The 13,797-nt window shown below is 33.1% G+C and overlaps 2 protein-coding genes across 6 annotated transcripts; one reads left to right on the plus strand and one right to left on the minus strand.

The window, feature by feature from the left end:
- Positions 1-398: 398 nt before the first annotated feature.
- On the plus strand, positions 399-1,812 carry LOC128194096 (uncharacterized). The gene has a single exon (XM_052868831.1). The coding sequence runs from the start codon at positions 883-885 to the stop codon at positions 1,363-1,365; it is 483 nt and encodes a 160-aa protein (XP_052724791.1). The 5' UTR covers positions 399-882; the 3' UTR covers positions 1,366-1,812.
- Positions 1,813-6,438: 4,626 nt separating this feature from the next.
- Positions 6,439-8,787, minus strand: LOC108319310 (growth-regulating factor 5). 5 transcript variants are annotated; one of them, XM_017550404.2, is made up of 5 exons: positions 8,652-8,787; positions 8,012-8,576; positions 7,394-7,871; positions 6,902-7,245; positions 6,439-6,787 (listed from the first exon to the last, which is right to left on the minus strand). In XM_017550404.2, exons 2-5 carry the CDS (start codon positions 8,214-8,216, stop codon positions 6,780-6,782), a joined length of 1,035 nt encoding a protein of 344 aa, XP_017405893.1. In that variant the 5' UTR covers positions 8,217-8,576; positions 8,652-8,787; the 3' UTR covers positions 6,439-6,779. The 5 variants fall into 5 exon arrangements, with proteins under 5 accessions (XP_017405893.1, XP_052724860.1, XP_052724858.1 ...); XM_052868900.1 differs by having other exon boundaries at positions 8,027-8,576; positions 8,652-8,783; XM_052868898.1 differs by having other exon boundaries at positions 6,439-7,245; positions 8,027-8,576.
- Positions 8,788-13,797: the final 5,010 nt, after the last annotated feature.

Below are 13,797 nucleotides of genomic sequence, written 5' to 3' on the forward strand. Positions count from 1 at the left end.
ACAAAATGGATCTAAACTTTTTTCAGGTTTTATGAGAATTTTTTTTCTCCTACTGGTATTGGTACAATTAATTTCCCAATTAGCACATTATTCATTTTATTTACTCAAGACAAATTTCAATTTTTATATATAAATATTTTTTTTATCTGTTAAGAGAAGTAGGGATAAAATATGGATATATGAAGGATATGATATAATGTAGGGAAGCATAGGATAAGAGGAGGAGGCCCTCCACATCAGACCCATTCATGGCTATTATACCAAAAGGGTCCTACATAATTAAACAATACCTTACTATATAGGGCCCCACCATTTATGACACGTCATGTCGCAATCTCTCTCTAACTTCCTCTGTCTTCGTGAGTCATGACAGGTAGAAAGATTTCATGTTACAACCTCATTGCTCGCTTAAATTAGGCCAACCGTTGAACCCCGCGTATTCTCTCTCCCTCTCTCTTCTGTCTTTCTCTCTCTCTCTTCTCAACTGGATTCGTTCCTCCCCCATTTCTGAGAAGGTGGGGAGAGAGACCGACAGGAATTTGATCCACCTCTTTCTCTGGGTCTAATTCCAATACTCTCTTCAGATTCATCCACCCATTTGTTTCAATTGCTTGGAACCGTCGCACATTTTTACTCTTTTAATTTGCGGGTCCTGAATCGCAAAAACCCTAAAGGGCGCCAATTTGGAGGTACGTTCATGTTCCGGACGAAGAACAAGAAAGCGAGGATTTTTCGCCGGAGCCAATTCGATTGGAAGTTATAGATTCAAAGGAATCCTTTGATTTTATCGGATATCCCCCGACGCAAAAGGGGGTAGATGCGAGCAATCCCCCCGAAAACTTGAAGCCTTAATCGAAGATTCGTATCGGTTCTTCAAAACCCATGGATTCGACGTTTTCGCGCTTTGGATTCTTGATTATTGGCATTTCCATTAGCTTTTATGTGTTTACTGCACAATCCCAGGGACAAAATGGGAGGAGTGATGCCGAATCAGGATCACCGGCTTTTATTGTGTCCAGCCCTCCACCCCCGCCCCCGCCCCCGCCCCCTCCACCACCTCCACCACCGTCTCCTCCGCCTCCTTCATCACTTCCTGGGACACGTTTAGTTGCTCCACCGCCAGGATCAATGCCTCCCCTTTCTAACGAGATGGGTGCGCCACAGCCGCAACGTCACCTGGGCCACCACCACCACCACCATGTGCACGCACCGCCACCGCCACCGAAGATGAATGCGGGGAAAAAGGTTGGACTTTTGTTTGCTGGCATTGCGGCAACCATGCAAGTTGGCATGGTTGGGTACTTAGTAGTAAAGAGAAGACAACTTTTGAATAGCGATGAGGACAGATACGAGAATTGTTCTTGAAATAGATTCTTATCAATTCATTTTAATTTATAAATTTAATGGATTGAAATTCTTTCTTGAAAGCGTAATGGTTGGGAGAAGGGGAATATTGTTTGGATTTTACAGAATCTGATGGAAGGAACATGAAAAGGCAAGCACGTAAAGACACCAATGATTTTAGAAATTATTGGAACATGAATTGTGTGCAATTGATGCCATCATTTCGGCCCTTGGCGTTACTGTGTATATTGGTACTGCTAGTTCACGTTTCATGCTGTGTTGCCTCTTTTTCCCTTAGTTCCATTACATTGGCTTATAATGGAAAGAAAAAGTAGCCCTCATGTACCTTTTTTTAATTTTTTTCTTCTAATTTGATCTTTTTTTCTAACATGTTCAGTGTACAATGATGCTAGGAATCTTTAAAGAATTAACAATGACAATCTTATATTCTTTGTTTTTTCTCCTCCACTCAGTGTCTGATTGTTCGATGTTGTTGTATTCTATTGTCCTTGTGTCTAGAGTTTCTCTAGTACTATATTATATTAAAACTGTTGTGATTTGTAACTATGTTCCAACTTCAAATGGAAATATAGAATATTTCTCCTAGTGTTTGGCACACCCTTAAACGAGCACCCTTTTTCTTCTTTTTCTTGATAGAAATGACGTTCTGCTTTGCCATCTAAAGTAAAATTAACTGCTCACTGGCTTTAAAGTAGACTTTGTATCATGTTTTTGGGTTTGACATCTTGAATGTGATTTAAAGAAGTTACAGTTGTAGCTTATACGTTCCAAACTTGATTTCTTACTTCTAACAGTACTTTCAAGCAGGTTATCAATTGAACCTTAATTTGGTTGAAATCTCTCAATGTAGTATTATATGTCTCGAGATTGTTCACTATATGATTTTATAATTGTGCCTTTGGAGGATGCCCTTTGTAGGGATAACCTGTCTAGACAATGTACATAATGCTGTTTAACTAGAGATAACCTCTGCTAGACATGATATGGTATGTTGCAATTAGATGCCACATAACAAGCATAAGTTTGCAAGTTAATCATTTATAACATCTCCGGTAGTTTGTCTGTCGACATTTTTTGATAGAACTTTGTGACATTGTTTTACTCCCTACTATAGTTAGTAGGAAAAGGTTTGGAGGTTCCTGTTTCGAAGAATTTTATATAGAGAGCAGGTAATGGGTGATTTTAATGCATGCTATCATTTACTACATCTTGTATGTTCTTGGAAGCAGCTGACAGTATTATGTTTATATGATTCTTCTCCATTACACTTACAGGTCTTAATAAATCAACCTCATTAAGGGAAACATGGTAGATATAGAAGCTTTCAAAATGTATATGACTAACTTGCATACATAAATTTACTTGCAATGAAGCGTCTATAATAGCAACATTCTGCATATTGTTAAACCGTGAGACATAATCGATTGTTGATTGCTGAAGATGGCTCATTAAAACTGCCTGAGTATTTTTTGTTCATGTGTTGTCACAAGTGTTCATCCTCAATAAACTTGCAAACTGCGGTTCACCCCTTGGATTTGTTCAATTTTGTGAAGAACGATCTTAATAAACTTATTGTAGAATTATTGATTGTACTGATGATTGATATGGGTGTACACAGTCTCTCTAAAGCAGAATATTCAAGTCACATCCCATCAACACAACACTAAGAGGATCTGAAATTTTCAGCAAGTATGAGATTTGTCTCGCTGGATTTACTTCGTGGGAGAGCTCTCATACATGGTAATATCCTTTGCCAATAGGTAGATTGTTCATATCCTATTATTCTTCCAATTCAAATATGAAGTCTGTTTGATAAACTTTTTCAGAAGCATTTTTAAAAGGAGAAAATATGAAAGAAAAAATAAATAAACTTCAGCTTTAAGTTAAAATTTGTTCACGGATAAGTTAATTTGAATAAGTTATCTCGTATTAGCTAATCCAAAATTAGATTCTTAACTTATGTATTAGTTAGTTTTAGCTTGTGAAGAAGTTTCTAAAAACACTTAAAAGAGAGAAAAGGATGAAATAGACTTCTTCCCAAGCTAAAAGTTATCTTGCGGATGTTATCTTGTGTCGACTAGATCAACAATCAATGGTAGCTTTTTAATGAAGTAGAAAATGCTTATATACATGAAAAGAAGTTGAAAATGCTTATATATCATTCATTTCATTCCTTGTTCAACTTGGCACTATTGTTTCTGGTATAAATTCATGTACAGAATTAGGAAAAGTTGCAACCTTTTCTAGATTATGTTGTTGACATCAGTTTACCCTTTTAACTGCTAAGTTTTTATTCTATTAATGAGCGTTAAATTTAGTAACTTCACTTGAATAAATAATTTATCACCCTTCTAAAGCATTGCTTCAAATTACTACTTGAATAGTTCTTCATACAATTATTGATCCATCAATGTAGTATCTTGACTCCAATAAACAATTTATCACTCTTCTAAAACATTTTCTCAAATTGCTTAGAATGTTTTCATTCAATTAATGATCCATTAATATAGTTTGACTCGAATAAATAATTTATAGATCTTCTAAAACATTGATTGCCTCATTATTTCTGCAGGTCAGAGATACTCATTGCACAATGATAAAGCTTATGTTTGCATTTCACTTAGAATTTAGCTCAAAATCATTCCAAAATGCAGAAGTTAATGGTAGTAACTTTGGTTCATCTTTTATTGCAGTCTTATATACATTGAAATGTGTAATCAAACATACGGAAATTGTAGCACTATGTTTCATTGTAATAATGTTCTGCTATCATTTTTCTTTAAACATTTTGAATTTATCTATAAACACTTCACTAAAATTAAAAATAAGAAGAAAAAAACATTTATGAAAATTAGTTTGTACATTAATTAATTTTAACTAACAAAAAACTTAATTTCATTTTTTCTCTTATGAAAAATTCTCAAAGTTTTTTTCAATGTTTTCATTTCCTATTATATTCACAACAACGTTTATGACATTTTAAATTTCCTTTCTAATTATATAATTTGTTGATAATTAAACCTACTTGGACTATAAAGTATTCTACTGGAATTATGCCCAAGTGACAGCAAGAAGCTAACAACTACAGATTTTATTATCATGATGTGGCCCAATTCAGCTGCAATTACAGTCCAATTTCGGAGGACTTCAAAAACCTGAGGAACAAAAAGAAAACAGCTCACATTTGTTTTATATTTTAAAAATTATATAGTATCAAAGTTACGAAAATCACTTTAATTCTAATCAATATTCGACACAAATATCAAATTGTAAAAGAAAAATATTGCATTAATGAAAACAGTTTTTGCTAACTCACTTATAACAGCATTTTTAATTAACATGTATTGATTTGATATAACGATGTTGACACTTCAAATAAAATTTTAAATCCATGAATAGAAAAATAGGATTCAAGGAAGAGAAATTGTCACAAAAATTAGTTAAATTAGTTATCCATACACAGATACTACTGTGAAAAGAAATGTTTTTAACATTACTTTATGTTTTTTTTTTACATTAAAGAAGATGATAGATATTTTCTTTTTAATTTTTAATGAAATGGATTTCTCCACATCAATTTGGAAGTTAAAAACTAAGTTATTTTCATTGTGACTAATGTATTTTTTGAATAAGATGTTTGCAATAAATGAAAATAAAGAAAAAGAAGGGAATCTGTTGTTTGGTTGAACTTCCAAGAGGTGATGAAAAGTGATTGATTTGAGAATTCACGTTTGAAAAGCACTAGTTGCTCTTGATGCTCTAAAAATAAAAGACACACACACATTAGAATTCTCTTTATGCAACTTTACCACCAACATAACATGCCACACAATCATCATTTGCTCTCTCAATTCCACCCGTGCTTCTCTTTCCATCTTTTCTCTTTATGCAACTTCACTACAACATTTTCTCTTTTCCTTCAAATCACCCTCTCTTTTTCTTCTTCATTAAACTATAATTTTCAGCTCCCATAATCTATTTCATTAATACTATATTCACTCCAAAACTTCACAATCATCTGATGTTGATAGCTTAGAAAGTTGCATGCATGATGGGTATCTTGGGCCATCTTTCTTTTTCTCTTCTCCACAAGATAAGTAACAGTAAACATACTTAGGATTTTTATTACATGCTTACAGTCATATCGTGTTGCATATAATATTTGAGATTGTTTCAGCCACGCATTCCAATGTTAATGTGTGTGTTTACGTGGTATCTTTGTGGACAAATCAAGATATACAAAGGAACCATACCCACAGAAAGCAATTAATTTATTTTTCGTGATCATATATAGTAAAATGATCTTTCTAATGTAAAATTATTTTTTAACGTGTAATTCAACTTAAAATGAAAAACCAAAACATAGTATATATAAATTGAAAAGAAATTAAGCATTTATAGTTTGGAAGACATTGGATTGGATAAGTTGATTTTAGGTTTGAAGTCTCAGTGCCTTTCAATTATTGATTCACCTAAAAAATCAGACGACCAACCCAATTTCTGAGATGGTAGTGGAATTTACCATTTTGACAAAATCATTTCACTTGGAATATATCCCAAATGATATAAAGTTGGGGCAGGAGAGAACTGTAATTTGCAAATAAGTAAATACCCCTGTGGGAAGGGAATAATATGCAGTACAATTGGCACATAGTACTCTTTTGTAGTTTTCCTGTGACTTACTTTTCCTTCTTAAAACAGCTTTGAACAACTCCAACATTGCCATTGCAAACACTTTATTGTTACTCCCTACATTGTCGTGTAAGACCATTTAACTTGGATAATGATTGAGGTTAGAAGGTTAGATTAAGGTTTAGCAGTTACCCACGTTTATGGTTCAGGGCAAGAAAACAAAGAAGAAGAAAAAATCTAATATTAAATGGAAGTAATGAACAAAAGCTTGAAAGCCTGATATGAATCTGCAAGTTCATTAGATGAGTGAGAGAATTTGGTTGTTGTTGTTGTTGGAAAGTGTCCTCCCTAATAATCCTAATAGTGGTGGTAATGTATGCAAATATTCATTGCACATGATCCCTACTACTGGGTCCATGCACATAACAAGGTTCAGAAGAAACACAAACATCAGAGCTTATTTGAATTGTCCTTGCTACCACCCATTATAAAGCAGACTGCAGAGCAACTTAATATGCTTTCCAGTCAAACAACATAGTGTGCAAATCTGAGACATGTTTTTTTTTTTTTTTTAACTTTTCTTCAAGAGGAAGAAAGAAGCATATATAAATATCTAGCAAAGCAAAGACACAAATCCTAATGTGGTCCCCCACTTAACACAATAACATCACACCTTTTGTAAAAGAAAATCACCCCAGCCACAAAAAAACTGATCTTTATCAACGAGTCTCTCTCTCTCTCTTGGCCGTATCCACCAGCTCATAATAACAAAAGAAAAAACATCATTCATCTGCCAAGGATAAAGGAGACTACATAAGTACAAATAATTTTATAGGTAAGCATGAAGTGGAATATTAAAAAGGATATGATAATGAAAGTAGGGAAGCAGCATGATCATTGTTACCGGTTGGGATTCTGGAGTTGGAAGCAAGATCTAGCCAGGAATCTGTGTTCTTTGGTGGCCACTCCCCAAAGAAACGGTGAAGGGGTCTCTGGCTTGTTGTCTCAGCTTCTTTCTCTTTGCTTGGCCTCGTTGATTTGAAGTCAGTCCCCAAAACAAAGCAGTGTTGTTGCTCTTGCTGTCTTTGGTTGGTGCCATCATTGATGTTCTGAAAGCTGGAGTTTGAATAGGACTTGTAGGTGCTCATTGATAGCGGCTGATACGAGTCAGAATAGTTCCTCGCTGATCCTGAAGCTTCCGGGAAGAAAGCTCTTTCATCCACATCTTCCCTTATTCCATGAACATGCCTGCTTGCAGGAATCAACAGGAAGATTACATCTTTAATAATTCACAAAAACAATAAATCTTATGCCATACATGAATCAATCACCATATTCATTTGAAAACCAAAATAGCATAATAAAAGGACCAAGTAGTATTTTTTGAAAAACTTACCTGTAATCCTTCTCATCATGAGAATAAGAAGCAGAGTCCATGAATAGCTGGTGGGTAGTGGCATCTTGAGGTGAAAAATCAGAATCTGGGGGTCTGGAGGAGGTTGATTGGGCATAGAAAAAGGGATTGAGAGAAGGGTTTTGGTAGGATTGGGAAAAGGGTTGGGAGTCACAGGGCATAGAAGAGGGCAAAGGAGAGAAAGGGAAAGAGGGTGAAGTTATGGTGGGGTTTGCCAAGGAAAGGTTTCTGGTATAAGATGGGATTGTTTGGGAGGTGTTAGTGGCGGTGCTTGTTGCTGAAGAAACTTCCACAGGCTTTCTTGAACGGTTTCTGCCTCTGTGCATGTGTCTTTCACAGTACTTTGAGTCTGGATATGCCTCCTTTGAGCATCTCCATTTCTTGCCATCTGTTCTTCTGCACCTTCCTGGCTCTGGGTCTACTTTTCTGCCAAATCCCATTTCAAAACATCCCCACCCAACTGCAGCCAGAGTTATGACAACAAACCAGGCTCTAAATTTTATTTGTCCCATAAAAAAAGTAGACATATAATAATAGCCACCAGTGTAATTTTCCTTTAAAAAAAAAAAAGTTATCCATGGACTTAAATCGTTAGCAGACCTGCAAAAGACTTACTTGGATGATGTGGAAAGAGTCTGGAAGAAATTGAAGAGTCAAGACTTCTTTTAATCGAGTAGATGAGATCTGGTGGAATAGGTGTTCCTGTGACCATGTATTTGAAAACAAGAGCTTGTTGCTCAAGCTCTTGCCACTGAGATGGTGTGAAAGGAGACCTATTCCTGGCAGTTGCAGTTGCACTCATCATTGTTTGACAGAAAGAAGGAAGAGTGTGTGTTTGTGTGTGTGTGTGAATAGTGGTGAGGTGAAGAAGAGGAAGAAGATATAGGATTTAAAAGAATGAAGTAAAGAGAGATTAATTTTGTTTAGGTGGGGTGATAGTAATTTTTGTGTTGGGAGGGGTAGCAGATTCTTCTCCTGTGCATGGATAATACTAATGGGTGTGATAGTCTGATGATGCTTCTGGCTTTCTGGCTTTCTGGCTTTCTGCCACCTCCTCTCTATTTCTCTAATGTGCTGGATGGGTGAGTGAGTGAGTCTGCTCTTATAATGACTGCACCTCTGTTGCTTCTGTTTTTTTCTCTGCAGCTGCCTTTGTCTCTGACATCTTTACAGAAATCCATAAACAAATGTACAAAGGAAAGAAGAAAAATTAAATTGAAATGCATGTTAGTCCATGCACCTTTGCTTTTGCTGTCTCCACATCACTCATGGAAAACAGTGTCATCCATCCGATTATGTGAAGTGTAAGCTGCCGAGCAATAGTGGCTGTGCCTATATCAATCTCTTTTGTTTTGCAATCCGAGGGATGGTAACTTTTTAAATAAGAGAAAGTCTCGTACGTGTCATTTCTAATCTTTTTTGGCTTCACCATGCGTGGCATTATCTCATTGATAGATTTGGAGGCCAAGGCTAGAGTTGAATCCTCCTTTTTTTGGCCACGGATTGATGCTTTCTCCTTTTTTTTCACATTTTCTCCCACCTCCAAACCCAACCATCTCACTTTCATCTCTCCATTTTCGGTTACATTACACTCAATTTCCCCTCCTTTACCTCTCAATTGCCTACCCTCTTCCCAATAACCTCTCCCATCTTTCCTCCTTAATCATTTCCACAATCCCACTTCACCAAACTTCATCTTAATTATAAAGATCATTACTTTCTAAAACCCCAACCAATAATTCAAAAACATGATTGAAAATGCATTAACCTTTTGAAGTAGAGTAGAGCGATGGTGGAAGTAAAAAACTATCGGGTAGAAGGAGGTTCCGGGTTGTTTGCTTGCAATTGAAAGCACTTGTCTTTCTCTCTCTGCCTAGCGCGTTGGCAGGTAGGAGGTGTCAGGAAAGTGCACTCTGAGGTTAAAACTGTTCACACTCTGTTGCTCTGCCCCAAAACACATGCTCCCTCCTCCTTTATTTTCACACACCTAACTGACCCTTTCATTCATTAACCCAAAAATTTCCTCAATTACCTTTCCTTTCAGTCCTCCTCTTTTCATTTTTGTGATTTCTGGGCTGTTTCCTCCCTGACTTCCTGCAGCCTTCAAAATATCACCTGAGATAGGAGCCTCTTCCCTTTGACTGGAATCATATCAGACTACACCACCCATGCTCTGCATTTCATCCTTACTTCCATCATTTTTTTCCTTTACCATAACCTCTCTTCCCTCATCATTATCTCTGTAATTAACTTCTTCCTCTTGTCTCTTCCTGTTCTTTCCTTCACCCACCTCGTGTTTCAATCGCAAACTTTGCATCTTCCCAACAATTCTACATCAGATTCTCCTAGTAGTATCTTCCAAATGTTACTGAATATGTAATGTGTATAATGTTTCCCACTTACTTGGTAAAATGTGTTTTAGATTCTTGTAATCCAGCTCCAAAATATATATTTTATACATAATTATGTTTTTAGTGATATAAAATAAATGAATTTTAATTTTAATTTCTATATGGACATGTTATATTTTTCTAATTTAGACATATTTATATTTCTATATGAACACTAATTTTGATTTCTAGTATTGTATGTGATGTTACTGTTTCCTTATATCTTCAATGAAAGATTAAGGAATTATTTATAGGTATAGATATTATTATACACTGTGGAAGTATGTTCATTTTGTTATGGTAATAAAATATATTAAAATTATCATTATAAAGTTAAATAAAATCATTTTTACTATTTTATTATGGTATTTTATTTATTTATTTTAGTTTAGAAAATATTAGGTTAAAAGATATCAAATTAACCGACCATTTAAAAATAAAATTAGTAAAGTAATTTTTTAATTTAAAAAAATGTTTATTTAAGTGTAAAATTAAAAATAAAACAAAAACTATGACAAGACATGCTTGTATTTTGTTAGAATGTTATAAGTTGCCTTTTACGAGCAAAGTTGAAATGGAAACATCAAAATTTTAATAATCACTTAATAATTGCACATCACAGTTACATTAGTTGCATTTATTCACATATTTTTCACAATTCTAGAGATGGCAATATCACCATAATTTAGTATAATGTAGGTCAATGTTATGTCAATAATGCATTTTTTCAATTTAAAAAAAAAACAAAAGAAAAAGTTTTAGCATATCCTTTGAGATGACGTTGTATCTAACCGCCATTTGAGGAAAGAAAAATTATCTTCCATTGTTTGACCTTATCTTCTAAGGTGCGATTTCCAGATTTCACAATGAGATGTGTCTGAAACATGAGAGTTATTTGTTTCACCCAAAATCAAATATTTTAAAATCCAATGTGATAATTCAATTAATCCACCCACATGCATAAATTCTTATTGAACATGCAAGCCTTTGAAGCAGGTATGTAATAATTGCAAAAAAAAAAGTCTGTATCAATGACCATCAAGAAAGGAAAAGAATTTATAGTTCAATAAGTTTCATGATTTCAACCATCAATTTTTTAGTTAAAATTGATTTACTTTTTTTATATTTTTGTTAGTTTTATCCTTTTATACATGAATGCATATATTAATTTTAGTATATTTTACTATAAATTTATTTATTTTTCCGTTTTTTCCGTTTGAGATACTATTTAAGATATTTGAAACCATTAAAATTAGAGATGAAAAATAAAATATTATGTTAGAAATGAACTTTAAATCTAATTTAAACTCATAAAATTGGTTTGTAGGATGATGTTTGTATCCATCTGTAGTATTAGACGAAGCAATATACCCAGCAAACAATAAATATTGTTAGGATAGACTCTAACAATGACTCTAATACCATATTAGAAGTAGACTTTAAACTTAATTCAACTCCACACAAAACCGGCTTGTAGGCTGAGGTTTACACTCATTTATAAATTATGAATTGGTTTTATCTCTAGTCGATATGAGACTTCCAACATTAAAAAAAGTTTAAAAATTATAATAATTTGGAGATGAGAGGATGATAATTTATTTTGTAGTTAATTGAAAGATTGGATGAGATGAGAAATAAAAAGGAAATGAAATAAGTAAACTAAACGAAAGATGTGGTAGAAAAAGAAAAATGTATTTATGTACTATTATAGCTATACTGATTCTTTTACTTAATTTTGGAATGGATAGAAATTTTTTTAATTGTTTTTTTTTACTTTTCAAATATTTTACTTTCATTACCAATTGATATTTATTAAATTTAATTTTTTCCTTTTCAGGAGTATTTCAACTTTTACCTATTACAAAAATATCATATACAAAAATACTATTTCAATTTGATATATATAATTATAAAAAAATCATTATAAGTTTTTAAACTAATATACTTTTATATGATCTAACTTAAGTGAAAATATAAAGAAATAATTGTTATTTATATTGGTAGATAAATTATATAATGATATGTCATTTGTTTATTTATTTATTAATATTGATTTATTTGACATCAAAGTTTTGGCACTAACTAATTTATACAAAATATAAAATAAATATTATTTGAATCTAATTATTTTTTATTAAACACTAATTTGGATGAACGGTTTATAACTAAACATATAATGTATTGTTTACTCACTTTTGTTTAAGATAGATATTCTTTGGACATAATTATTTTGATCAGAATTACAAAATATTATTAGGACACGTCTATTTTTAATTAAGCAACAATATTTATAGAATTCAATCACATTCTTTGCTAAGACACTTTAATAAACAAAAGTTGATTATTAATTTTGTTCATAGAGTTAACATCTTAAGACGAATACATGATAATAAATATTATTTTCTAGATGTTATATGCAAAAACAATGTTTTTCTCATATACTAAAGTTAAAGAATTGATAAAGATAATAAGATTTTTAAAGTTGTTTTGTAAGTGTCATTACCAACCTTTCGTTTCCATGAATTTCTTATATAGAGTTTATAAGTCATTACTAACATCCTAAAAAAATTATTAAATCAATCCTGAAATACAATTTCAATACAAGGAATTACAGACATAATACACATTTAACTATCAATAGAATTGACTCATCCAGATATAGTATGAATATCGAACAAAGGTGGTTCATGCACTTATGGTGGCCTCCAACAATACCCATTCAAATGCAAATACAAACACCAACCTATGCCATCAACAAGGTTAGTCCGTCAACACTTATCTCCCTGACTGACGACCATAGACTATGACCTCCTACTACTCTCCACCACATAACAATTCATCTCTACTTAAGATTAAGGTTATTGAGAGCGTTAGGATAAACCCTGAATTAACTTCATATATTCATACAACAACAATACAAGGCACCACCATCTAACCCCTCCGTAAGGATCATGGAATTACGTCCATCAACCATCAAATTCATTCACAAACTACTCATGATAATATTCTCGTCATTTTTATTCTCATATATTAGGAATGGTGGCGCTTATCACTAGAAAACTACCCCTCAACACCATATCAGTTGATAACTCACTGTTTTCATGGACTTTGATGCACTTGAGACTTGTTCTAATGATCAAATGAATTCCTTACACACTAGAATTTATGCAAAAACATATTTAGAATTAAAACAAAATCTAAAGTCAAGACAACACTTTCTAATCCTTATATTAGATGCTTTAAGTCCATTTGACAGCTCCAAAAGTACCTAAACTCAAAACAACACTTTCTAATCCTATATCAGTTTACCAACTACATAACCAAATCTAATTACGCCTGTAACACCCTTTAACACCTTAGTTTCCTTCTAATCATCCTACTTTCAATTTTCAACACCTAAACCTCCAAAATGAACAAGAAACTTAACCTGTGAACCAATTATCTCTTTCATGACAAATTTTTATGATATAAACCTTTAGACAAGTCCTAATTGGTCTAATAACACACTCCTAACCCTTCAAAACAATTCACACACTTTTCATCAATATTTCACTACTTAAAACCTCATTTTTACACTAAAAATGCTTCAAAACTTTAACTATGAACCAACTCTTTGCTACGTATCATATTTCACTCACAAAACAAATCTAACAAATCTCAAATCACCTCATGACATCTCCTAGACAATTACTTTCTCACCTCAACCTCTCTTTCTCCAACTTACCCATCAAAACCTCCCATTGTAGTCTTAAAACTCAAGAATATGACGACCATTCACCCAAAACACTTGAATTCAGTATATTTCAACCACAAAACAACTTCATCACACTCAATCATGACAATATCACACATCACAATCACAAATTCAAATTATACTGAAAATCATACTATCAAAATCATTAATTAAACATACATAATATACACACAATCATACAAATTTCTCAAAATTCATCTAAAATTCATAGAGATACCAAATTTATAATATAAACACAAACT

This window comes from Vigna angularis, chromosome 9 (assembly GCF_016808095.1).
Source record: "Vigna angularis cultivar LongXiaoDou No.4 chromosome 9, ASM1680809v1, whole genome shotgun sequence".
In the NCBI taxonomy this organism is placed as follows: Eukaryota; Viridiplantae; Streptophyta; class Magnoliopsida; order Fabales; family Fabaceae; genus Vigna; species Vigna angularis.